General features: G+C 42.4%; 1 protein-coding gene across 4 annotated transcripts in view; it reads right to left on the bottom strand.

Moving 5' to 3' along the window:
- FAM135A (family with sequence similarity 135 member A) overlaps positions 1–19,220 on the bottom strand; it is an 83,226-nt gene extending 64,006 nt beyond the window's left edge. Inside the window, exons 1-5 of one of the 4 annotated variants that reach the window (XR_014582939.1) lie at positions 18,349–19,220; positions 6,085–6,170; positions 4,879–4,986; positions 2,608–2,653; positions 2,223–2,343 (exon numbers count right to left, since the gene is read on the bottom strand). Coding sequence is in view for 3 of the 4 variants with exons in the window: in XM_083832490.1 (XP_083688616.1) it covers positions 2,223–2,343; positions 4,879–4,891 (134 nt within the window). In the remaining variant the exon portion in view is untranslated. Of the gene's footprint in view, positions 1–2,222; positions 2,344–2,603; positions 2,654–4,878; positions 4,987–6,084; positions 6,171–18,348 lie in introns of those variants that run through there. The other 3 variants (XM_083832491.1, XM_083832490.1, XM_083832489.1) reach the window with 3 other exon arrangements.
- Positions 19,221–26,722: the final 7,502 nt, after the last annotated feature.

The following is a 26,722-nucleotide window of genomic DNA, read 5'->3' as shown; positions in this document are numbered from 1 at the left end:
AGGAAATTGAGGCTGGACATTATGACATCTCCAATAATTAGAAGAGTGAGAATCTGATCTCACTCTCTAACTGAATAGTTCATATAAAAATCCCATAAGTTTTAAGAAGGGGCTTGATTTGCTGGATGTGATTACTTGAAATGGCTGCACTTTTCTTTTACACAATTCACAAGGCCATTATGCTTCTAACACCATGAGACAGACAAGCTAAGCTGTGTAGGCTTGAACGCACACAGTCCCAAGCAAACCCACAACATGCTCAGTTCTATACCTGACTTCTGGTGAGAGAAACCAGGCTAAATGCAGCAGCAGCTCAACAACACAAAGCCAACAATGAAACCGAGGATTTTCTTTTCTGCTGATTCAATCCATCATCTAAGAGCTCCTCTGGCATTATCATGTAAGTATTACATTCCTATCTCCACTAAATACAAAGGCTAGAACTTGCCCAAATTGACAGAAATTACAGAATTCACATTACTCAGTCTTTTGACTTATTCTGGCAGCTTCTTCTCCTTCTTGACATTGCTTTCTAAGGGAACATGCCCAGAGTAAAGGTGCAGCTTGAAACCACAGAAGCAGTATCTGCTAGTCATTTTTCTCATTATGTCAGCATTTCACCTCCCTCAGCTTGCTGTGTGAGTTTATTGCATTTTAAAGAGTAAGCTAAAAAGCAACAAGCCAAGTTGAACACTGGTAATTATAACGCTGTGCTTTGCTTCCAAACTACCTTTCTGAGGAATCATTTGAATCAGAGGGTGAAGACAACCCATAAAGACTTTCTTTTTTTTCAGGTTCTTCTCTATTAATGTTTTTCCATACTCTATCCTCTCCTTCCACACTGATTTCAGAGGGAAAAAGAAAGGGGACAGTTTAAGGAAGTGTACTTTTTGTCAAAGTAATTAGAACATTCTCAGTGTTTTCCCAGACCTCTTAAGCCTTCCTTAATCCTCCTCCTCCAATGAAGGGCAGAATTACAATTTCCTCTAAAAGATGGGCACAGCTAGTTAGCTGCATATAGTTTGACTGCAAATGGTAGTGAACATAAGTCAACACCTCTCAGTACCCACTTCAAGTCAAATTTAGAGAAAGGCTGGCTTTAATAAGCTCTAGAGGAAAATTAATAGTGACACAGCAAAGATAAAGCCTAGCTAGCCAAGATGTGTTTTACGACATCATCTTATGCCACTTTCTCCTGATCTCCTTCCCAATTCTTTTTCATACCACTCTTCCCCAAAATATCCACCTCGGAGATTTAATACAAAGATATATGTATTGCAGCAAGGAAAAACAAAACAAAGACACACATTCCCACCGCCCCTGAACAAAAACTGTTTGCATTATCACTAGGTTAAAAACAAGAATATATTTCATTGTTTCCAAGTAAAGTTCTTCTACAATATTTTGGAAAGAGCTATCATAAATCAACACTGATGTACACTGTTCTCTGTCTGTGAACACTGACACAGCCTCAAACAGACTTGTCTAAAACTATCATCATAACAACTAAAAGACTGACATGTACTTTTACCGTAGTCTGTTAGAAAGCTTACAGAATGGCAATGTACCACAATGCTAGATGACCAACGAGCTTTAATAACTCAAAAATAAGCTACAAAGGATTACTTCCTACGTAGCCATAGGAAAGCAGGACCTTAGGAAGTAATCTGGGAACAACCAGGAAAAAACGAATTAAAGGAATGTGAAAGGGTCTTCTACAGAGACCCCATGGAGTTAAGTGGAAGTCAAGGGACCTATGCAGTACAGAGCCTTCTGCTACTGCAGAGGCACAGCACAGCGTGACGACAGAAGCTAGTGAAGTTCTCCGCTGCCAAATCAATAAATTAATAAGTTAATTGGGGCAGAAACATTTTTAAAAGATACAAAAGCTGCCTGACATATTTCAAGCAAAAGGGATCACAGCAATTAAAATATGAAAGGGTAAGAGCCCAGTAAGAATATAACCTATCCTCAAACTCTACAGAACTTCCCTCCTTTCCAATCAGAAAATAAATACTTGTTACAACTTAAGTTTTAGGCCAAATTACTCAAACGTTTTGATTCTAGCAAGCATATACCTTTCCAATAAGCAATTAACAACTTTCAAATCACTATAAAAACAGTCAATAACACATGAAGCAACGCTGCATGATACTACCCATTAAGGTCTTTCTAACATCAGCCACACATCACAGTAAAGTTTTAGAGAACACACTACCTACCCTCTTTGAAACAAATCCACATTGAAGAACTTGTGGAGCTCCACGGAGAATTCTACCATAGCCTGAACTTCGCTCATGTTTATGAGGATGAAGAAGTCAAAGCTTGTCAGCACCTTAGTTACTGAAAACAAACAGAAAACAAACTTTTTAAAACACAAGCCGGGGACAATGCCTATCTGGTGCTTAAAAGGAAAACGCTACTCAATTTTACACAGCTTCCTTAAATATACATGTCCTGGGGTAAACATGAATATAGGATTTATATAGGATATGCCAAATCCTGCCTACAGTAGCTTCTTTCTTTGTTGTGAAGGAATCAAGTATTAGCAGAGAAGTATCACGATACGATCAGCATAATATAACCTTGGAGCTTACTGATACCTACGTACTGCGGCTCTGCTCTGGTACTTGGCTGGAGAGAGGAAAAAGCACTGCCAAGAAGGAGACAAAGACAGTTATTTGGTCTGCTTCCAGCCCCTGCTGAAGCAGAATGACCAAACAGGTAGCAAGCACTACCTCAAGCCCAACATGAGGACAGGGACAGCTGAATGTGGCCAAACGGGGCAGAGTAAGGCCTGACAGGAGCTGTAGGATTTTTGATGGAGTGACTGGAGGGGAAAGGCAGGAGCTAAAGAGGGCAACGTGCCCATCCTTAGTCAATCTTTGTTAGTAGCAAAGCATTAATTCTCATTGTCTTCTTTGCAGCCACAGACTGGCACCTTACTGCTAATTTACAGATGCCTGCCGATACTTAAATTAAAATCTTACAGACTTCGATGAGTTCTGCTGGTTTTCCTTCAACAATATCAAGGGGATTAATAAAACAGACTACTCTTTCTGCAAACACTTGTCCTCAAACTTCCTAGCTCCTGCAAGCACTGCCTGGTTTGAAGAATAAACAAACCAAAAAAAAATAAAAGAGACAACCCTTCATGCACATTAGTCCTCCTTCTGTGTCTCGTGCAGAAGCAGTAAACCTAATAGCGAGCCTGGCCTGAGCTTGAATGCGTTATGGGCTTTTTTTGTTTCTATAAAACAAGCTTAAACAAGCATGTGGGAGTTTTGTGAAGCAGCAGGTGGTACTACTGAGACAGAAAATAGAAAGCTGGCAAAGAAAATTCCTAGCCACAGCAGATATCAGTCACCTGAAAGCAAAGTTGTCTTACGGTGCTACCTCGAGCCTACCAACTAAATTATCTTGGCATATGACTCAAGATAAGATTTACCTTGCTGTACCTGCAGCGCAGGTTTAGATTTTTAAGTATAAACAAGTAAATTCTGACCTTGGTTTAACAGCCTTTACAAGGACTCCACATACACCTTACTAAGAACACAGGAAGAGTAACTTAGTACTTTCTGATTTAGCAGGGAATAGGTAAAGAGGAATTTTGCTTCTGAAGCTGAGTTATAACAATTTGAAGAACTCCGATCCAGGACCCTTCATGACAGGTGAAAACTACAGCATACAGGTGGTGCATTTAACACAGCTTGTCTAAAAACCCTGCATTATAATCCGAACTCAAATCAAGGGATTTTGACAGACTAGTTGAATGATGCCACAGCACGCAGTGCAAGGGCTATCACTGATAACCTACACTACTTTGAAACAATTCCTTCTTCCACTGCTCTGCCTACAGGATTGTGTAGGGGTGTCCTCAGTGGTTCTCTGAAGCCAGAATCAAGAAGTTCTGCTCTTCTCAGGCACTCTAATCCTCTGGGGTCGCAGTACTGCATTACCACATGTGCCTCACCTACCACGATGCAAGCACATCTTCTGCAAATGGAACCTGACCTGCCACCAAGCAGGGATCCTCGACCTGCTGTGACCCTGGGCAGCAAACCCTGAGGGCAGTGTATGTAACACGTGATGAAGCTGGATGACACCTCAGAAAGGACAGGACCCCACTTGAAAATCCTCAGGCAGAAGAGAAAGGACTTCAGAGGACAAAGGACGCCATTGAGCTATCTGAGGCAGTTTGCATTTTGATGAAGCTAACTACATTTTCAAGACATCACATCATCACACGCCTCTGACTCCCCAGCACTAATGGCACTGTCCTTTGTCCCTGAAGTTTGGCTTCCCTATGAGGAAGGAAAACTGTTCCTGCAGGAGTTGCTGAGCCAAGCCAGCCCTTCCAAATGCTTCAGGGTCCCTCAAGTCCTCAGGAGGAAACCAGGTGGGACCAACCCAGAACTAGCCTGGCTAGGCAGATTTAAAGGCTCATTTTATGAAAGAGTTACTTCAACAGCAAAAAAGCTACAGAGAGCCATATCTGGCATTACTGTCAAAAGGGCTGCCCACGAACTTGTGATATTTCCGTTGGGTCTGATATGACTCCAGCTGGAGCCAGAGCCCCCCCTACTCTGCTGAGCCAACGCAGCATCCCCAACCAGCCCAGTAAAAATTGCCTGGGCAGGCAGCAAGGCAGACTGAACACAAGCACACACACGTGTGCACAACACGGCACCACCTGTTTTAAAGCAGTAACCCAGCCCTCGATCGACTATCAACAATATGTGGAAAGGTGGCACCCCTGCCTTGCTCCAGTATCAACTGCTCAACCAGCACGAACTACTGAGCCACAGTTCACGTTGTGCATCCAGAAAGCAGCACTGCGCCACTGCGAGTGTCTGGGACTGCAGTCAATCCGCTGACCTTTGCCAAGCATCGGCTTGTTCCATGTTCAGTCTGGGAGAAGGGGAGCGTTCGCTGTCCTGGTGTGGCATAAACCCAACCACTACTTTCTGTCGAAGTCTTTCGTAACTGTGCAAAGTAAAACAGAGTTCTTTGAACCGCGTAACAAGAAGTGTTATGCGGCAACTAAATATTTCAAAGGGGAAAACCAAACTTGGAGAAGCTGTCTTTAATTTTTGTTTGCTTATCATAGAAAACCCAACATAAAAAGTTAAACTTGTGTAGAGGTGTTCCTTTGTGTAGATTCCATTTAAATTTACAGCTAAACCTGCACTAACTTCAATAATATTACACGTCCACAACTCATTTCAATACTTAATGAGTTGATTGTTGTATTTTAAAGCATATAATTATCATTAAGAAACAGAGAAAGAAACTGACACTTGTCCTGCCTGCAAGAAACAGAAGAATCCTTCATTAAGAACAACATTATGAACAACAGAGGTTAACGCAGCATATAAACATGCATCAGAGGATCTGACAGTAAATGAGAAGAATACCCTAATACAGAGGGTTTCACAACTCCTGGTGGCTACTTAGAGCTTATGAATAATCAAAACAGCATTTTAAAACCCAGTAGCATTAAAGCGCTGAGACTGAACATCTCCAATGGTTAAAGCAGCATTAAAGCCACTTGATTCTATACTGAGGACCAAAACTTTACTTTTCTTTACACATCTGAGGGTTTATCTACATGAACCTGTTCTTAAGGAGACAATTTCCTACACAACCTTGCTAGTCAACACTGTCCCCACCCCAGCTCAAACCTTCTTTAGTTACCCACACCCATCTCTTCCGGGGCAACAACAGAAAATGGATCAGAGAAATATCAGACTGTTAAAGCCCATCAAAAGGGAAAAAATGTTTCTTTATTCTGTTTTTTCTTTTTTAAATTATTATAAAAACATTTTTAATAATATAATAAATAATATAATAAAACATTATTATAAAAAACATTATAAAAACGTTATAACATTTTAGCGGTACTTTACAGCAGCTGCATCAGGGCACCTCTGAGTGCAATGAAAAGACGGATGGAGGTGCGCAGAAACCTCCTAAACCAGCTTTGTTCTCAGAGAAATGTTTGTGTTAACAGTGCTACTTGTATTAGGAACTGCAAGACACTGCTAAGAAATGAAACCGCAGCATATTCACAGAATATCTTACCTCTACTGGTAAATACTCCATTTTAGTACGATAATTAACCAGTCTTCCAGTTCTCCACTATTGCTGTCAGAAGCATACTGCTTGAACTAGAAAAGAAAAACAAAAATGTTTTACTAAGCACAGTATCTGTAGAACTTTTCAGTACTTACGTTCTTTATCCTCTTTTCTGTGCCCTAATACCAGACCCTACCACGTCCTCTCCAACAAACACACGCACGTATCTTCGTACCTTCTATCACCATTCTCCCATTTGCCCTTGGTTCCTACGCTGAAATTTTCAGCTTTCTGCAAGCCTAACAGGCTGACACGTATTCTTCCAAAACAAAGACAAAAAAATAAAATGTTTCTTGAAGCCGGTGCTCTGGCAAGGCTGACGCTGCCACGTTCAGCCAAACCAGCCCTGTCTTTGCTGAGGAATCCCATCCACACGTGAGCTCCCACAGGACCCCGCAGCCCCCCTGGTCTCCAGAGGGAACCTCAGCAACGTAGAGCAACCATTACAGCTAGGTCCATGCCACGGGCTATTCCGAAACCCTCCTGAAGCTGCCGCTGACCCCATCTTGAAAGGACTTGCTCAGAATCAGCCTGCCCCCTGTATTCTTCTGAAGCGTGAAGAAGTTTAAAATAACAACAACAACAAAATAATCATTCGTTCTCCACCTTATCTGACATCTTTTAAGTTTCAGACACGAAGAGAAGAAAATGCTTACTTCTGCTTTCTTAGAGGATCCTTGTGTCCTTTCTGCATGAATTTCAGAGAAACACAAACACAAAACCTATCACAGTTTGTGCAGGCAAGTTGTGAAACTGAACTGTTTTTGCCTTAACTTCAAAGAAAACAGAGACACTGAAGCATAAAAAATAAATTACCTATTTGCTTGTGTTTTAATAGAAAACACTTGTGCTTGTCATGTGCAATATTACATCTTTGACACCACAAATTATCAGTAATGCCCTGATGAAATTCTGATACCATAACCTTGCATCAAAATTACTTTCACTCCATGTAACTGCACAGTACAGGCTGTACCATACTAGTGTTTTCTTGTTTTGTTTTTTAAAGGACGAAGCTCAGTGCAAAGTCCTCAGAGTAGTGAAAATTACTCTGGCCTTAAATTTAGTATTTTATACTTGGTGGAAGTCAAATGCAAAAATACAGAATCCTACAAAGGAAAATACAACAAAATGTTTACTTTCCTCCACTTTTCTTCTAGCATTTAAGTCTTCAGACAACTTTTTTTCTTCTAAGTTCCTGCAGGAGCTTTGTGCAGCTCTCTGCCTGACCTTTCTTCCTGTCCTCTCCTCCCCGAGTACAAACTCAGCGACCCAGTATCTGCCAACACAAACTCCGCCACCATCTATCTCTGTGCTGATGACTCAGATTTGTCCCCCCCCCCACCTGGGAACTGTCTTCAGTTCCAATTTTAGCTGTTTCTTGGACGCAGCCTTCAGCTGAAGCTCACTGTGGCTGAACCAGAGCCCTTAACCTGACCTGCACGGCTGCTCCCGACACCTACTTTGGGAGCGTGCACCTCGGTGCACAACCTCACTGCAAACCTAGAGAGCGTTTTTCATTTAGTTTTCTCTTGGTTTTCATAGACTTTGGCAAGGCTACGCACAACACCTGCCAAATTCGTCTGCATGTGATCAGAAACGTGTCCTGTCTATCCAGACGGCCAAAACACATCCGAGCTAATATCCTCGCTTGTTTTAATTACTGTTAAGCTGCAAAGGTGTAATTCACTGCGTGTCTTACTCCAGCACGGTGCAGCAACGAACCAGCCTCTGACTTCGATCATTTCACCTCTCCTTCTCCATCCCCCACAGGGAGAGCCCGGGCTACTGCATCAAGCATCGCTTACTTGTCTGCCTCTGAAATCCTTTTGGAGCTGAACAGCAGCCAGTGCCACAGTGTCCTGGCTGCAGACTAGAGCTTCCCAGCACCACTAATAAACCCTGCTCCTCCACAATTAAAAAGGTGAGGGGGGAAAGGGAAAAAAAAAGAAGTGCTAATTGAATTTTGGGTTGCATAAACATCATGTTGTAAAACATGGGAAAAAAACCATCAACGTAACGATAAGTGGAGGTATCTAGGATACCTTATGCAAATTCATTATCCCAACTTTAAAATATGACATGACTACCACTCAAAAAATAAAAACACAACAGAATAGACTGCTTTATACTAGGATTTATTATTTTAATGAAAAATATATTGTTTTAAAATCTGCATGGTTCTACATATCTGTATGAGTATAAATATCCCCAGTTACTTAAACACAGTTAAACAATGATCCAATTTTACAGGCTCAGGGCAAAACCCCACTATTAGAATTTCCTTCTTGCATGGTTCTCTAAGGCTGTATTACTTTGCAGACAGCCATTACAAGGTTTCATTCACCTCTTCTAACCAAGCTAATGCAGGCTACCTATGACACTTCAATGGGCTAGATAATCAACCAGCATACAAACTCAAAATTTCCCACTTTTATCTTTAAATTTAGCACCAGTATCTGGTACTCTGTGCAGCACTGATAAAAACAACATACTACATGGAGCTGACAACGTAGTTATTCTCAGTATGTGTGGAAGTCAGTAATATGTTGCCTTTCTTTTCTTCTGCCCTATTAATAGACCACATATCTGATATAACAACATATCTTGAGCATTTATTAGGCTTATTCTCTTTTACCCTAACATTGGCCTTTGACAAATGACACGGCATTTCTAAGCTTCCTCATTAAAAAGTTTAACATGAAAAGTTCTGCGGGCAGCACAGTTAAAAAGCTGCTTTCCTACAGACACATTCCTCCCCCTCCACCACGATAACCCCCTATCTGTCGTGACACCTTGACGAGGCAAAAGATCACACGTCCTGCAGGTACTAGGAACATATACCCACTGTGAGGGGCCAGCTGCTACAAAACCACGTAGCAGATGATTTCTGTATTTTTCCTCCCAGAAAGGGCATTAATTTCAGTGTCTTCCCTCTTCAGCCGCCAATTTACACAAAACACAATTCATCATCTTAGAGAGCCCTTCTCCTCTTTTGCGTTTGGCTGAATTGAGCAATGGTTTCCAGCCCTAATTTGCACAGAAAGAGGAAACGGAACGTGAACAAACCAAACTGAATGTTGTATTTGTCTTTTACAAAGACTTCCCCTAAAAATTTTGTTAAAAAAAAAATTTATGTTTAAAAGGGTAAAAAATTACTAGCAGAAATTTGACTGCGATCAAGTCTGTCCCAGTGAAATGCAGCCATTTCCATGAAAAGCGGCGGTGGTTCAGGATGCGTGCTGCCATGTCAGCCAGGCCGTGTCCCACTTTGGTCCCAACCACCAGTTAAGTGAGAAAAACGAAGCAAATACTACTATACTCATGTCCTAAAAACCAAGGAGAAGACTTATTTTGCATATAATTTTTATTTAACACAATCTACCTATTTTTCCTAACTAGCTACTCCAAAAAGCAATATGGGAGAGAAAGAAAAAATAAGTGCTAACTCTAAATAATTAAAAGTCTTCTTGAACTTACATGAAAGGCACATGATGATCTTACAATAGACTAAAAACAAAACAAAACAAACAAACCTGCAAGCTGTAATATTTTGGCTTAAGGAACAAATTGCATAACAATACATTCACCATCTCATAACCTCAAGAATTTATGAAGGATGCGCTATGTAAGAATTAATAAACTAGGAGGGGGAAGCTTCCCAACGTAATTTGATTCTGTCCAACTGAAAAGTTTCTTCATAAAGAGTTTACTAAGGCTCTATTTCAGTGTACTTAAAGTGTACTTATTTCCTTTTCCTACTTAGAGAAAGAAAATAAGCACTTCTCTGAATTCCACGTGCCACGCAATGCCATTAAATGAAAATTAACTCGCACATATGCATGAATGAATTTCACATTAAAATGTCTGCAACGACTGTTATTATCATTACTCTCCCATATTTTATGAATCAGAATAATGCTCAAAAGAGTCAGTTGTTGCAACCTCCTTCCCAGCCTAAGCAGATTTATTGTTAAAAAAATAAAGCTTAAGAGAAATCTAACGGTACATGAAGTAAACGGTACTGTAGCATACAGTAAATTATTTCTTCATAGGTAATAAATCCATATTAAGCAATTCTGTAAATAAAAGAGAATACAGTTTACTAACTTAAGTCACTGTTCCAATACCTTTTCTGAGGTCACAGTTTGACAAGACAGTAAATACAGTTTAGGTTTGACAGGTCGATTTCATACTGGAAGGCTTCATGCCAAATAGTTACTGTCTTTCCTCCCACGGCAGGGATTAAGTCAGCACAAATGATATATTGTGTACTCTTACTAACTTAAGAAACGTGATAGTTTGCCTACCTGATCAAACTTACATTACAGGATAATCTGATAGTAAATCTGATCTAGGAACAGTGATCACAAAACCACTTCCTTGGTAGCTCCTACACCACCACCACCTGTGGTGACAGGCCGGACATGCCAGCACGGAGGAACAGCGACTCCACCAGGCTCTTTATGCAGAGAAAAGTTATTTCATAAACAGATGGGGGCACGGTATCGGAGCCTCGTTTATTTTTAACACATAATGTTAATAACCTAACACAAAGCCAGCTGACTTGAAGCTGACTTTACAGGAATATATCTACAAAAACAGTCTCCAATATCACTTTTTCCCTTACAGTTTGGCTTCCAGTTTCCCCCAGTTTCAACAAAAAAATTGTGGCAAACATTATGCCACGTAAATTTAGGTTAAAAGATTGCTTCTTTGATTTTAAATGAAAAAAAAAAAAGAAAAACAAAACACCTTAACACCCTGGAAATACAAAGCACTGTTCTCATCTTCTCAACTTCTGTCCACTGCCTTTATTTAATACTGGTCAGAGAAATGCCGCAGCTTCTTGTTTTGTTTTTTGTTAATGGTTTTCTCACCATAGATATTCTAAAATGCTCTCTGCAACTCCTCTGTTACACAAAACATGCATTAACTTTACAGTCAAATCTGTATCATTTTAGTACAGTGCAATTCGGTTACGGTTGGATGCCAATTAAACAGACTGCCATTGGGAGCGCTGGCCTCACGAAGCTAACGGGGTCATGGGAAAAGTATCTCAGAATGTGAGTCAAAACCATTGACACACCAAGTTTTCAAAAACATACTGTAGCTTTAGAAGAGAAGGGACCATCCGCAGTCAGGCCAGTATTAACATCTAACCCTGAAGAAGTGAGCAAGGGCAAGGCAAGAATTTAAGACAGCTCTTCTCGTGAAACAACACTGGTCATGACCACCAGCAGCAGCTTGAGAAGATCCTGCCCCAGGTGCTCCTTTCTGTCTTCACAGCATCAGAGCCTCACCCCCCCAACATGCCGACACATTGCTCATGGGACAGCATTTTAAAACGAATTAGTTACCATTTTAGAGTAATCTATTTTTGCAGGGCTCGATCGGATCACTTCCTTATCCTGTTTCAAAGCACAGCTCCACAAATAGCTGTGTCACCACCACTGGTGGGGAAGGGACGGCGAGCTGCAGCCGGAGACGGCAACCCCTCAGGGCTCCCTTCTCTTCAAGGCAAAGTGAGGCCAAGCAAGGAGGCTTGATGGCAGCAGTTTAAGAGCAATTTTCCCTCTTCACAATCGTTCCAGAGGTGAAAAGCCCTGCACTTCATCCTTACACTAACCAAGCAAGCTGGACGAGGAACGGAGCCAAGGCAGGACACAGCACTCCTCCTGCTGGGATGGATACAGCCAAAAAGAGCCCAAGCGTGGGCCCAAACCTGACTTCTCCCTGGCTCAGCACTTGGGATGTCCCAATCCCTCCTACAAGGGCTTGCATTTCAGGGAGAGAAGCTGAAGATGGGGACATCCCTCTCCTGAAGGAAGCGTGAGGAGCTTCCAGCAGTCCTCCGTCCCGCCAGGCCTGGAAACACACTCTGCTCACAGGATCCCTCACTTACAGTGCCAGCCTCAGAGGACAGGCACGACTGCTGCTGAAGAAGGGCTCTTCCTCTCCCCGAAATGGAGGAAGAAAGAGACGGGCCTGCCCCGGCCGCCAGAGCGCCCCAAGCCACAGGCTGGCCCCTCACGGTGCCGACACTTCCTCCCCCACCAGCACGGTGCCGAAACGAGAGTTACGTACAGAATCCCTGTTAAACAGACAAATATAGCAACCTTATCAAATTCAAGTTTTGCTTTTGTTTATTTTACGGCTTAATAGCTTTATGCCCCTTTTATCTCTCCTCCCCACATGCCATTTAACTGACAGAATAAAGCTGACACTTGATGAGCTGCTAGGAGAGGTGACACGAGCGCAGAACGGCATCGCTGTGTTTCGCAAACAACACGTTCAAAATAAAACAAACTTAATGATCACCTTAGTACCTTCAACGGGGAGACTTGAAGGGTTACATCAAAACAAAGCAGCAAACTGATTTTTAAATTAGCCTGAACCATCACCATTGCTATTTAAACAATTTTTGGCTATGTTTTATATGGAGCAGTTTTTGTTCATTCCTTTTTTCCTACAATTTACTTGTCATATTTAGTCAGAAAATACCATACCAGCAGTTGGTAATCATTAAATCCTTTATACGCTCCTTTCACGTGTGCTACAGCTGGAATAAGGAAAAACTGCTATTAAATACCACATAACACATCCAGAAGAAAAAAGCCCAACAACCAGGAGCCCAGTTCACAGGTACTCCCTACCCTATGGACACAGTTAGTTTTCAAACAGGTCCTTATCACCTCCTATTCTAGCTGAGAGGGATGAAACCACAGCTGATCATGCCGACTGGCCACGTAAATTTATTTTCCCATCTAAACTCCACCAGCTTTCATACCTTTCACACATCAAAAGACAGGAACATACGTGCCAGAGCTCCTTGTTGCCAACCAACAGCCAAACCAAATATTTGCAGCCTTAGCTGACATTCAAATTTATTTCAGAGTAACACAATGTCCTTTTCACAGAAGAGACCATATCTCAAGAATATTCGAGGTAAAATTAGCACCAGGTGAAAACCGATGGCACACAGCTTCTGCCTGCCTAACAAGGGGTTTCATTAGAAAAGGTCCAGTCTGACAGAAGAGGTGCAAGGTTGGAGGTTTAGGTGTCACTTCCACTTGTAGGTCTACTTTTGACCTCAACCGTTATAAGACTTTCTCTCTATGCATCACAAGCAGCAAAGGTATGTTTTCTACTATCTATGCCCCTGTTGTTCTGGCACCTTAAAGACACTCACTACCTTGGCATATTTTGCACCAATGTATTTCACTGAGCTGAAGAATTTAAGGTCAGAGGTATGGGGAACCACAGGCCCTGGAATTATCTGGAAGTTGGTATAAGCTCAGTTTGCCCAGAAAATTCATAAAACCTTAAAAAAAAAAAAAAAAAGCTGATTTTTTTTAACATGGAAATATGCGATCATCATGCAGAAAAATCATAAAGTGACATCTGAACTGACAGCCTAAGAATAAAGTAGGTTCTCCAAAAAAAATACTTCTTAAACCTGTAGGAGAGCAAATAGTATTACATTTCTTTCACAAGCTTTAATAGAAAGAAGATAAAAGATATACTGCGAGCCATTCTGATATCAAAATTTCAAACCCTTAAAGGGAAACTTGCTTTATTAACTTTAGAAGCATCTAAAGCATAAAGAGAATGCAACTTATTTATTTTATAGCTAGGAAGCATGATTTGCTCATCTAGCTTGACATCCTGTATAGAGAAGGTAACAAATGACCTATGCCATGATCAGTAGCACATAACAGTGATAAATTCAAGAAGTTTAAACAAGTGAACAAGGTTGTGACTATGGTAAACAGAGCTGGATCTGAAAAACAAGACCGTTTATTATTTCAAAATGTCATAAATTAAAGGTAAGGCTTCCTGCACAACTGACCAATGCTGTAGATTTTTTCTGCTTAACTCTATGAATTAGGGGGGTGGGAGAGGGAATTGCTGATTTACTCTGTAAATGAGATTCAGCAAACTGTATGTATATGTATGTATGTATATGCATATATAAAATTATATAATGTTAGAGGTTACAAATTTGTAACTGTAAATTTAAAAGATAAAAATAGGAAAAAAAGTGTTTTTAAATTTCCTGGTACAAAGCATGCAACTTACAAATGAAGAAAATCCAAATTTATTTTTAGTAAGAAATATTGATAAGGGTGACTTCATGTCTTGCTTCCAAGAAAACTGCTGGCAGAATATTAAACTTCAAGGTTCTTAGCACTGAAAATGTTCCCAATTCCAAAACCTCCAAAGCAAATCCACGAAAAAAAGAAAAATACAGCACTGAAACCATCTAATGAAAAATAGAGTTGATGTCATTTCAGTCTGCTTTATCGCTTTCAACCCTTGTTCTGCTTATAAATTGAACTCTACGAGGCTTCACTCTGTTTCTTTTCTCTGCCTGTTCTTTCCAAGAATAGTGCTGTCACAGATTTCCTGCTTGAAGTAAACACAGTTTGCTCACCTCACTTCTCCCTGACCCCAAAGTATGGCAAACTTCCTTCCTTCCTTTCAGATTTTTTTTTCTTGTATACTCTTTGTTGTATAGTCTTGTTACCACAAATGTTCCACGTATTGTTCTCTGAGGAAGACAATTTGTAAGACAGGCTTCTAGAAATATCAGCTACACTGCATTACAAACATACCAACTGCTTTTGCTAGAACTGAATGCATAAATATTTAACTGCCGTGTTCATACTTCCACAGTGACATAGCTTTCTATACACAATGCTTTCTGAGATGTATTCCATGAATTAGTGCGATCGAAATGTGTTCAGTAAAATGCTAGAGTAAGCCAAAACCAGCAAATACTTGAACTTGAAAACATGTGCCGTGCCACACAGAAAACATAAGGTGCATGAACATTAACAGAACGTAAGGACATCCTTTATTGTTCTCCTTAGCTGTGGCAGAAAAATGCAGAAGTAGCACTTACTCAGAAACAGTCTGACTATAGTAACTTCACAGGGAGATGAAAAAGTGGCTTCTGAGTGTATTTAACCAATCAAACCCCAGTCTGTTGCTCCTGATTTAAAACAGGAAAATGCAAAGTCTTTGAAGGCTCCTATATCCTACATATAAAGCTTTTGAAGGCTCCTATGTAAACAAACTTTTCATTAAAAGAAATAATCACATTTTCCAAGCTTTTCCACTAGCAGGGAAAAATGACTGTAAGACTAAGTAATTCATAACTCAAGAAACATTAAGTTATGTTCGTAGTTTAACCAAAGCAGAAACTGAACATGCCTGTATTTCACGCGAATGCTTTGGCTATATGCTTTCTGAGCCAAGGGCCTGTCAGAGGTGCCTGACATACAACAGGAGGCTTGCTGAACAAATACCCATCGTGAACAGTTACTGGTCAATACACAGATGCTACTTGTCCACCCTGTCATGAAAACAATAAAAAGCACCAGTGAGAGAGTATTTTCCCATAAGAAGTAAAGAGGGAGGGAAGAATCCCAAACAACAAAAACACAACTCTTCAACCTTGGTTAACTAAGGGTATCCAAGGCTATGCTTTAGTCTTTAGGGACCAGGGGATGCAAAAGAACAAAAAGATTTCAGGACAGAAGACACAAAGGAGAAGACAAATCCTCTACCAAACAAGGATGAGAAGCACTAGTCTCTCTCAATACCGACTTCAAATATTGAAACACGGTCAACAGCAATAAGAATTCACGACAATTTATTATGATTCTCTCATTAAGGTCCACCTTTGTCAACAGCTTAACTTTCTTTCATGCTTCTTCAGGACAGCACCCACACTGCAAAAGAGACACAGAGGCACCAGTAATCTCAGCATTTTATCTACAAACATTTATATATCCATCTCCTACACTGGCATAGACATCTAGTTTCTCTTCAAACACATAAAATAGAAGTACAAGAATCAGACAGGACTCCCCTATCTGTCTACCCACAGTAGTTCAAGGCTTTGCCACTCACAGTAATCTGCTTCGCCCTGCTGCCAGAATATGCTTTCCTATCCAGTTCCACAGGATGGTTGTGGCACGCATATCCCATCCTAATCACTTCCAACACTACCGAAGAGAAGCTTGCACCAAAATATCAGACTAACCTGGTGAGAGTGAGATAATGACGGAAACATCCTGTTGCAGGGTGTTAACAACATCTGAAAACCACAACCATGAAGTCCATCACATGCTGTCAGCCTTCCCTGGTGGACAGCTGACATTACAACCACAAAACTACAGTGCCAGGTAACAGTTCATCTGCACGAGGGTTTCAGTGGCTTCACAACAGACACCAAGGCTTTTTTCCACTGAACACTGAACAGAACACAAGACACTGTTTTTTGAGGTTTTGCTGAACTCAAAACAGAACTAAATTCTACAGCAGTGGAATTAGATTCAATCAGCACATGTATTGGGCTGTCTGGCACATTTCGAGAAATCACAGTTCTGAAGACAGATTTCGGTTGCTGCATTCACTTGACTATTACTGATTACTCTGCGTGCCAAACCCTACCCAGGCCAGTCATGCAGACTGTAATTTAAAGTGAAGATAACAAATCCATTTTATTAACAAAACAAGTGTAGATTTAAGAAGAAAAGAAGTACTTCCACATATGATATCAGAAAACCCCTACCGGTTTTATAGGACCATGCTTCCCACAGAACAAACATAAACCCTATCAAAGAATAAGTTCTAATTCATGTTCTACAACCTTTCCTGATTCCTGAAGGAAAGCTGAAGAACTGACTTATGCTACTTACAGGGGGAAAAAATGAGAGGCAAGAGACGGAAAATAAGCTTGGCCAACCACGGAAGTGTAGAATAAGAGCTATAGCTGTACTCTGACCTCTCAAATGTGGGTGCTGCCACCTTGACTGCCACCGTCACATGGAAGAAACAGGGCAATACGATGATTCCGCGTTTCATTCATTTCGGGTATTTGCAAAGATACAATGAAGTCCGGCTTATTGCTCACTTCCTACAAAACAGCATCTCGGTGTTAGCTGGCAAAGCACTGCTGAATGGAATAACGAGAACTATGCTGAAATACGTAATTTGCTCTTCCACAAACCAGGAATTTTTTCCTCCTGAAAAAGCTGTAACGCTCCAGGAAAACACAGCTTGACCGAACCAGGCTTGGCTACCCTTCAGCAAGGGCCAAGGAGTTCTGCTTCACAATCCAAACGCTAAGTAAGAGAGGTTCAGGGGACTGAAATGTAATACATTCCCTTCCAGGGTACCGAGGATCACGCCAACAGCGTTCCCTACTTATCAGCCCAACAAATGGAAAAGCAGCGCGGGGGGATTTCTGCTCACTTTGCCCACGGATAACACAACGCTAAGGTCGCCGACTGACTGCCTTAAAAACCAAGGCAAACCATAAAAAAGGTATTTACGCCCCGCCACTCGATAAAACTTGCCTTCAAAGGGAAGTTTGTTTACTTTGCCATCTGAAAAGCCCACCGCGAGGAGAAAAGGGAAGCGGCCTTGAGCACCTTGGCGTGAAAACCTCTTTAGCTGGAATATTATTACCGTGACCGCAAATCCCCCAAAATAGATTTTTTTTTTGTCATGCAATTTCCCTTCCAAGCGGCACGTCGGTAACGTTCAGCCACGAAATAAAGCTTCCACTTAAATCCTATTGGAAATAAAAATAGATAAATAAACCCCAACAACTCCAGAAACAAAGCTAAGAGTTATTTCCGCGAGAGGGCTTCCCGACGGTGCGAATTTGGGGCGTTTGGGGCAGCTCACCCCACCGCCGGGCAGGCCGGTATCGGGCAGTGCTGGAGGGGGGCGGCTGCACCCCGGAGCCCCCCCGGAGCCCCCCCGGAGCCCTCCAGAGCCGGACCCAGTACCCGGAGGCTTGGGGCAGGCACCGAAACGCTGGAAAAAAGCCCCCGGAGCCGGCGAGGAGCGGGGCACGGAGCCCCAGCGCCGGACATGCCCGGAGCCGGGGCACTGCGGGCAGGGGGCGAGGTGGAAAACCCTCCCCGACCTATTTGCAGCGCCGCCCCGCAGCCATAAACAAGCGGCGGCAACGTCAAAAACACTCCCCGGGCAAAAAATAAATAAGGAAAATAAGGGAAAATAAACCAAACTTCCCGCCCGTGGGTCACCCGGCGAGGCGGGGTGCCGGCACAAGCAAGCCCCCCCCCCCGCCCTTCACCTCGTCGGGCGCAGGCCGGGCCCGGCTGGGGGGGGTGTCCGCCGGCGCCCCCCGTTCCCGTCCCTCTTCCCCCCGTGCCCGGCACCGACCTGGGGCCCGGAGCAGCGGCGGTGGGCGGCGATGGCCCGGCGGAGCCCAGGCCGCGGCGGCAGCGGGGTGGCGTGGCGCAGGCATCCGCCGCCCGCTGCTCCCGGGAGCGGCCCCGCGCCGCCGGCGCCCGCTCTGCGCTGGGCGGGGAGGCGGCGGCGGCTGGGGGGGGAGCCGGGGGATGGCCGCCGGGAGCCGGCCGCACAACGCTTCCTGCTCCCCGGCGCCGGGGGGGAGGAGGGCCAGGCCCCGCCGTTAGGCTGAGAGCGGCGGAGCTGGCGGCCGCCGCATCCCTCGTTTCCCCGAGCCGGCGCCGCTTCGTGGGGAGACGCCGCCGCCGCGGCGGCCGCTGGCAGCCGGAGCCCCGGCTCGGCCCCGCTGCAGAGCCCGGCTCGGGCTCGTGCTCCCCCTGCCGCCCCGCTCCGGCTCCTCCGCTCCGGAGGGGCCCGGGACAGGCCCGGAGCCGCCGGGCCGGGTGGCGCCCGAGGGGCCCCGCTCGTCCCCGGGCCCGCTGCCCCCGGAGCCCCCCGCGGCGGCTGAGGGCGGAGGAGGCCTGCCCCGAGCCGCCGCCATGGCCCGCGGCCCCCGGGGCTGGTGGCAGGGCTTCCACGGCCCTTGTGTGGGTGGGCAAAGGTCTTGTGTGTGGGGCAAGGCTTTTAGCAGCGTGCGACAGCGGAATGCGAGGCTGCAAGGGGAACAGGACCAATCGTCCCGGTGCCGAGGAGCAGAGAGGCTAGGCGCTCCAGCCTCCTGTCAGCAAGTGCAGCCCGAAAGGCAGTCGGTGCAAAAAAGTACCGAAACCAAAGTGATTGGCTCCCTGAAAAGAAGAAAAAAAAAATATCTTAATCGCCTTCTATCTGCTTTCCTTCCCCTGAAAATAAATAAATAAATAAATCCTTGATGTGAAGAAAACTTGCATCCTAGCCTAAATACAGTTCTTCAACGTGGGCTTCCCCTCTGAAAGCCAGACCTAAACCCGTGGCTGTTATGCAGAAGTCTGTGTTAGAAGAATTAGAAGCAGGCTATCAGCAGTAGGTTTGCATCTTACTGTTTATTTGATTATAACGTCTTTCAGCCATGCGGTCTTAGGCCAGTCAGGTGGCCAGCAATGTTGAATATGATCTGTTAGTCTTTGGATGTGCTTCTTTCAGTAATACTTCTATCAACTGATTCAATGTCCAGAAATGCACACAGAAAATGAAGACCAGCCAAGGAAGCAGCCCGAGTGGCACTGGGTTGGGAAGAATGACAGAGGGATGAGACGCTGATCGCAGTGCAGTGTTGAGATCAGCTTTGTGAGGAACCCTAGCGAGTTCCCAGCACCTGTTTATTGCTATAAAATGTGATTAAGGTTGCTCTGGTCACTACATGCAGAAACTTGCTCACTGCGGGCTGAACTCATGGCTATCTGGGAATTTAATTCTCATAAAAGAAATCTCAGTTCATGAGAAATTAATGATTTAAATTAAGCTTGCATCTGATTTATCAGGACTGTCCGAGTGTCTCAAAGCTTTTTAGAAAGGTAATTCCAAAAGCACTGATATCGATGCATGCCATTTTGCCTGTTTACCCTTGATTCAGGACAGGCTTGAGTGGTCCTGCGGAGTCAGTTCTGACATACAAAAAAATACTGAAGCAGTTTGTGCATGTCTTACAAAAGGACCCGCCAGGCCTCAACACAGCACACCTCCAACTTACTTGCCTCATAAATGTAGCATTTTTATATTAAAAGATGCTCAGCACCAGACAGTGTCCATGGCTCTCAAGAGCCAGATTCTGTTGAAGATGGGCTGGTTTCTGAGTAGCCAGGGTCAGGCTGACAGCTTGGATTGGCTTTATACTTTTGCACAGACATATACTTGTCTGGCTCATTTTTACTGGTATTTTTTCTCTCCTGAAACTTGCCTTGACTTCTCCTATAAGTTAAATGTATCTAGCAGGCTTCTTTCCTGTCAAGTCAAGGAAGCATTTCTTGGCAACAGCCTTTTCCCCTGATACAAGCAGAAACCCGGCAGCTTGTTCCCATAAATGGCAGCGTTCCCATTAGAGACATCTGATTCACTGCTGCTCCCTCACCAAAATCCACTTGTGAAGATCTATCGTAAATCAGCCCGACTGCTGACCACATCTTTCCTTTGTATGTGACAATGGGTACTCTTTTGGGATGGGGTCTGCTGACCTCATTTGTAATGCCTCCCTGCTTGCTCGTGTAAAGAAGGATGCTCTGACAACTCTTCTGAATTAAGACAACCTTCTGGAATAGCAGCTCGCTGAGTCTGCTACACAAAGCTGCTGTCATTTCCAGGAGATTTTTAAAGTATAGGTGTGCTATACATGAAGACTGTCATGAAATGGGTACCCCATTTCTGGATGCACTGGTAAGCATTATAATTTAGAGATGCATATCTGGAAGTTGCAGATTATCGTCGTTAATAAGTAGCATAGAGAGGTCCCTTAGGTACAATGCAGGAGACCCTAATTGCTCACTCCTGCCAATTTATTCTGCTGAAGCTGCTTTTTCCATGGGAAATTAAATTAAATCAAATCCTCAACTCATATCTCTGAGCATTTTTACTAATCCAGGAGTTCATTAACAGAATAGTTCCCCGATTTATGCGCATGTCTGCATGGTTTAACACAGCACCGATACTGGGCTGTATCTCAAGCTAGCACCAAACTCGTGCAGTGCGTGACCAGCCCAGGGAACTGAAAAGCTGTGTAACACCAGCAGCTGAACTGAGAAACAGGACTGAGAACCCAAACGCAATACCACAGGAAAGCAACTGCACCACTTCCAGTTTCAGAGCTGGTCTGACCAGTGAGGAGCTGGGCATCTCTCCACGGCGCTCCAGTTTGTAGTATAGCAAGCACGTTGTGGGACGAGAACAACACGGTAAAAGTGAGGCAGAGTGGAGCTGCGTAAGTCTTGGAAAATTGGGTGGAGCTTGATCTCGATTCAAGGGAGAAGAAAAAAAAAAAAAACCAATGGATGCTGTGTGGAGGAAGCTTGGTAACTGTGCATGGGTGTATCAGGGGGACATTCAAGAAGAGTCTGGAGTAAATAAGAAAAAAGAGTCTGATGGAGAAGTCTGTATAGGTGGACAAAGAGAAAGGTTGGATCTCAGGAAAAATTAACACAGAAGAAAAAATTGGACATCGAATGGAATGATAAAGATTGCCAGATTTTGAGTCGAGTTTATATCACATGAGTGGTTCATGTATTACTGTGTCTAGGATTTCAAACTGAATGACTGGAGGAGCGATTCCTGTCAGAAGCAGCTGTTGATTGTGCTTCTTTGCTGTCAAAATATGGAAAAATGCTGAATGAACTTTCAACTGATTGCTCAATGAAAATAAAATTCTAGACAACTGCCAGATTTGGCTGTGTTCCCCAAACGAATATCTAGATAGAGGATACACAGCGCTAGGCATGTTCATTTTCGGGTAACAGATTTGTGTGAAACATCCTCTGCAATGGCTTTAACCATGAGAAAACATAGAAACTAATTACATCTTGAGAACATTTTGATAACTCTGTGTTGAAAATAGTGAATGGAAAGATACTTCTATGTACTGCAAGGGATCTCAGAGTTCTCATTGGAACATGTAATTACAAAATCATAATTAAACTAGTGTGCTACTAAAATAGAAAGTGTTATGATTGGGATGTCCTTTTTTACTTTAAAGAATTTGATTAGTACAATCTAAAATTAGCTTTTAAACTTTATTACCTAATAAATGGATGCAATGTGTACAGAAGAGTGGTTAAAATCTACTTTTTAACAATTGTGGTCATTTCCTCATATGATAAAAAAATGAGAATTTTTTGGTCATTTGGGGTGAAGAATCATATATAGAAAATAAATTACTGATATAAAAATATAGCTACAGGATTTAACGTATCTGTCTTCATCTGTCAGCAGAGGCTCTCTACGTGGAAAACAGGGAGCTCAGTGCTGCAGCTGGCTTCAGCTTGCATGCTTTTAGGTAAAATAAGGAACTCGCTCTTTTAGCATGGTGCTGACAGTGCCGTGGGGAACCCTTCAAACTACCGCTATAGTCGCTGGTTTCAGAGGAAGCAACAAGAATTCAGGTTTAGATGTACTGACCTGAAAAAAAGGCCCTTCAGGAGGTGCTGAAGAAAGTGGCTAGATACAGGGTTATATGAAGGGACACAAATTAGGTGTTGGAAATGTGCAATTAAGGATGGGAACAGAGTTAATGCAAGCAGATCAATTAATGAGAAGTTGAAGTCGCAGAGAGGAAAATGAGCCAAGGTTGGTAGTACATTCAAAAAGAAAGAGGGAAGAAGAGAAGGCACGAGAAGACAGCAATGTGAGACTCACAGGAAATTAAAATTTTAAATACGGCATATTAATTATCCTTCAGAAACAAAGACAGGAAGAAATATAATCCATAGGGTGTAGGAATGAAACAGCCATAGTCAGCTGGCAATCCCAGGGAAGACAGATTCTACAGAGAAAACTGCATTTGGTTTTGTTTACAGGTGTGTATTTCAAGGAAGAGCTGCACGAGTCAAACTATTCATTAGAAAGGCACAGCGTATGTTACGTTAGTGTTCATCGAGTGAAAACCAATGAGGGTAGGAGATGTAAAAAATAATTCCAAGTCTCTTAGCCAGAACGGATGAAAGTAATCTGTTTGGAGATCTGCTTTAAAAGTCTAGTGCCAAGAGAAACTACAGAAAATAGATCTCCATCAAGTGTCATTGCTATTTAGAAAGTTAAGATGTATCAAACGTGAAGATCTAAATCGAGTAGCGCTTAATGATCTTCAGGGTTTCTGAAGACAGGTTTCTGTGGGTTGTTCTCTGACCATGTCACGGGAGGAAGGTGATGCTCGTGCCTCTGGTCCCAGCTGTACCTGCAGCGAAATGCCCCCGATTTGGGGGTACCCATGGCTGGGTTCTCCCAATGCCCAACTGTGCCGTAGAGCTCTTCGTGAGCCTGTGGTCAGGTTGCATGTCAAATGACTTCTGCACTGGAGCCCCTTGGCTCTTGGAAGGGTATTCCATAACACCGTGTATTTCCTCCTATTCAGATCACGTTTTGCTTTGTCACAGGCTGCCCTTAGCTCAGGCCATTATCGTTTTACAGGATGTAGTGAATACTGCAGATACTTCTGTTCCCACCAGAAATCGCTGTTTGCCATCTTGATGAGCTGCACAAGCTTTTAGGACTACCGTTTCTTCCCATAAGATAACTGCTCGCTAACTTGGTTGTTTCTAAACTCTTTCTCATTTTCTCTATTATTTGTACAGAGCAAAACATTGCATTCGAACTACAACCCCACTGGTGCCGGATGGAGGGAGACCACTGTATGTGCTGCTGGGTCAGTCAAATGCCCCCCACCTTTTTTATGTGCTACTCTGCAATAGCAAATGAGTGTTTCATGAACCATTTTCTATCCATTACCACCTCCATGATATTCTGGAGTATTTTCTCTCTTGCTGTATTTGCTGGCATTTTTCTGGGCTCACTGTTAGTTTATTTTTGCCAGCCATATACCTAGTTATTCTGGATCCTTTCTTTTCTTTATCTGTGATCATTGCTTTTCTTAATTTAGCTATCATTACTAAGTGTAATTAATGTGTTGCTTGATTTTCCTTCTTTAACACAACTGAAAATTGTTAATACCAAACCTAAAAACAAGTTAAAATATTCAGCTAGATGCTTTTTCCCATCTATGCTTTTCCCAGCTGTTGCTGTTTATCGTTGTATTTCATGTACAGTATCTTTCCCAGATTTCTGTCTGATTATGTAGTATGAGATTTACTGCTATTTTCTGTATTATTATTTTTTTTAATAAGAGTATATAGTTCTGAGAGCTGGGGAGTCCAGCAATAGAATAAATCCAAATTGACTTTTCTACAGGATGTGATTGATGGCTGAAATGAGCTCTCAGCTCTCATAATAAGCTTGGCAAGGTGACAGAGAGAGAGAGATATGGTGTAACAGGCATGAAGAAAACAGAATAAACAAAGTTTGGGGGACTTAACCACGTTTTGCTCAGTCCTTTGCTTTGGGTTTGTCAAGGACTTGAGCAGTAATGTGGGCCCTGAGGCCAGAGCTTAAGGAATTACTGTACTGTTTTGTTACAGGACTGGTAGAAGAGATCACCACAGTCATTATTGCAATCACGCACAGACACACGCACACACATGCATGCAAAAAAAAAAAAAAAGAATTTTCTGAAGTATGGGAGTGGAATGGTAATTTGTAGATAATCTCAAATCTAGGACATTACTGATTTTAAAATGTGTTAATGTAAGTTTCTGTATGCAAACAGCCGTGAATTATGTTTTATTTAAATTGTCATGTGTAACTAGATAGACTATGAAATTCACTAAGACATCCAGATGGTCTTTTATTGATTTTTTTTTGCAGAGTTACTGTCAAGTTTACAACCTGAACTGTTAAAAAGAATGTATCCTCGTAGAATTCAATTCAAATCACACAGTTTCAGGACTGCTGGATCACTTATTTAAGTATACCAATGCTGTACCTATATTTTGAATAAAAATTTAGGTCTAGAGAGGTAAAATATGGCTTAAATAGCTTCTGAAATAATGGGGTTTTAAGATCCTAATGATCACAGCGATATGAAAGGCATAACATTGGAAATTTACAGGTAAAATACCATCTTGAAAAAAATAAGTCAAAAGAGACACATTTTTTTTCTAATATCACCCAAGGATTTTAAAAAATCAGCAAGAACAAATAGCTTTTGCAATAAAATATTCTATTTTTCAAGGTTACTGAGTTCGAAAAAAAACAAACATTCTGAAGTTGTATGGCCTTTGCGTGGCATGAGATGTCATTACAAGATGAAAGGGAAGTTGCATCTGAGGGCAAACACTTTCGTTATTACTACAGATGGTCTACTTCCAAATTTCCCTAACTGATGAAGTCTTCTCAACGCCACTGTGACTCTGATAGTGCTCTAGGTTTCAGTTGCCCTGGAACCAAATGAATATAAATTTGAAGAAAAAATGATTCTGTGTCAGGGTGGACCAGCTTGTATCTCCAACAGGAGAACGGTTAGTCAATTTGCTCTTCAGCTATCTCAGGTATGAGCTAGTCCAGGTATTTTGCTAAAGTGGAAAGCTCTATCACCCATTTTTTAAAGAAGAGTCTTTAAAACATCACGAATGGTTGTCAAAACCAAAAGTCATACAAAAACTGTTGCTCACAAGTACAGAGTTAAAAGTGTATTGCAGATTATTGTTCAAATTTATGCTATTGTACCATGCTTCAGACACTTCTGACACAAAATACAATTTTCAACTAATAAAATGGAGAAAAAGTCCTTGTCCTTTGCCATGTCTGCTACAAAGTATTGGCTTTTTCTTTCATTATCCTATTATAAATCTCACATTATCTGGGATTTTAAATGCCACATCTCCTAGAAAAATGACTATAAGCACACATTCTTAGTGTCAGTTCTCAGTAAACTAAATGTCTCTGCTCTTATGCCTATAAAAATAGGCTGGAAAATGTGAACTCCAAAAGCTGAGAAAACTATAATGCAAATTAAACTAGTACATGAATTCAGTTTTTTTTAAATTTACACATCTTTTGGGTGATTGAAGTGGTACTATGGAAAAATATATATATATTTTTGCACGTAAGCAAACAGGTTCCAGGCAAGCAATCTGGTTCCAGGCAAGATTATGTCTTTTTATTATTGTCTAGACAAGACAGTAAAAGTAATTGGTTTTCTGCCTCTTTGTGGTTGCCCAGATATTGGGTTTAAGCATTTCTTTATGTTTCCATCTAAGCAGATGGAGCTGAAATGGACAGTACCTTGGCTCTCCCCATCACGGTTGTTATCCAGAACAACAGAGCCAGCAGCAGGTGCCTTTCTTTACTCCTGGTACAGACCCAAAGCAAGCTGGCATTAACCTCTCAGGGACTATGTAGAAGAAGGATTTCTGCAAATGACAATACCTTAAGGTAAGATGCAGGTTACGTACACAACCTGTCACATTCGGGTGTTGCTGGAAGTGTTTATTTCTTTGTAGACATCGTGCAGTTAGAGTAGTGTGGTCTGTATTAACAGATCTCTTTCTGAATACCTGCAAAGCTACCCCAATGTTGTATACACAAGGCAAACACCAAAAAAAGCATAAGCTGCCAGTGCTAAATAAAATTAACTGTTGCTAAATTCAGATCAAAATGATGCTCTTTTATGAGCTGATGCATATCCATCCTGTGCACTGGTGTAGGGACCCAGGAATAAGACCATGCAGCTGCTTAGCTAAAAAGTGACCCAAAGGTAGCAAAGGGAAAAAGATAGCATGGCTTTAATTATTCAGAGTGCAACACTGAATTGTCCAGTGTTAGCTCCACACAC

This window comes from Anser anser (assembly GCF_964211835.1).
Source record: "Anser anser genome assembly, chromosome: 3".
Lineage (NCBI taxonomy): Eukaryota > Metazoa > Chordata > Aves > Anseriformes > Anatidae > Anser > Anser anser.
This window is presented reverse-complemented; position numbering and strand designations above follow the sequence as displayed.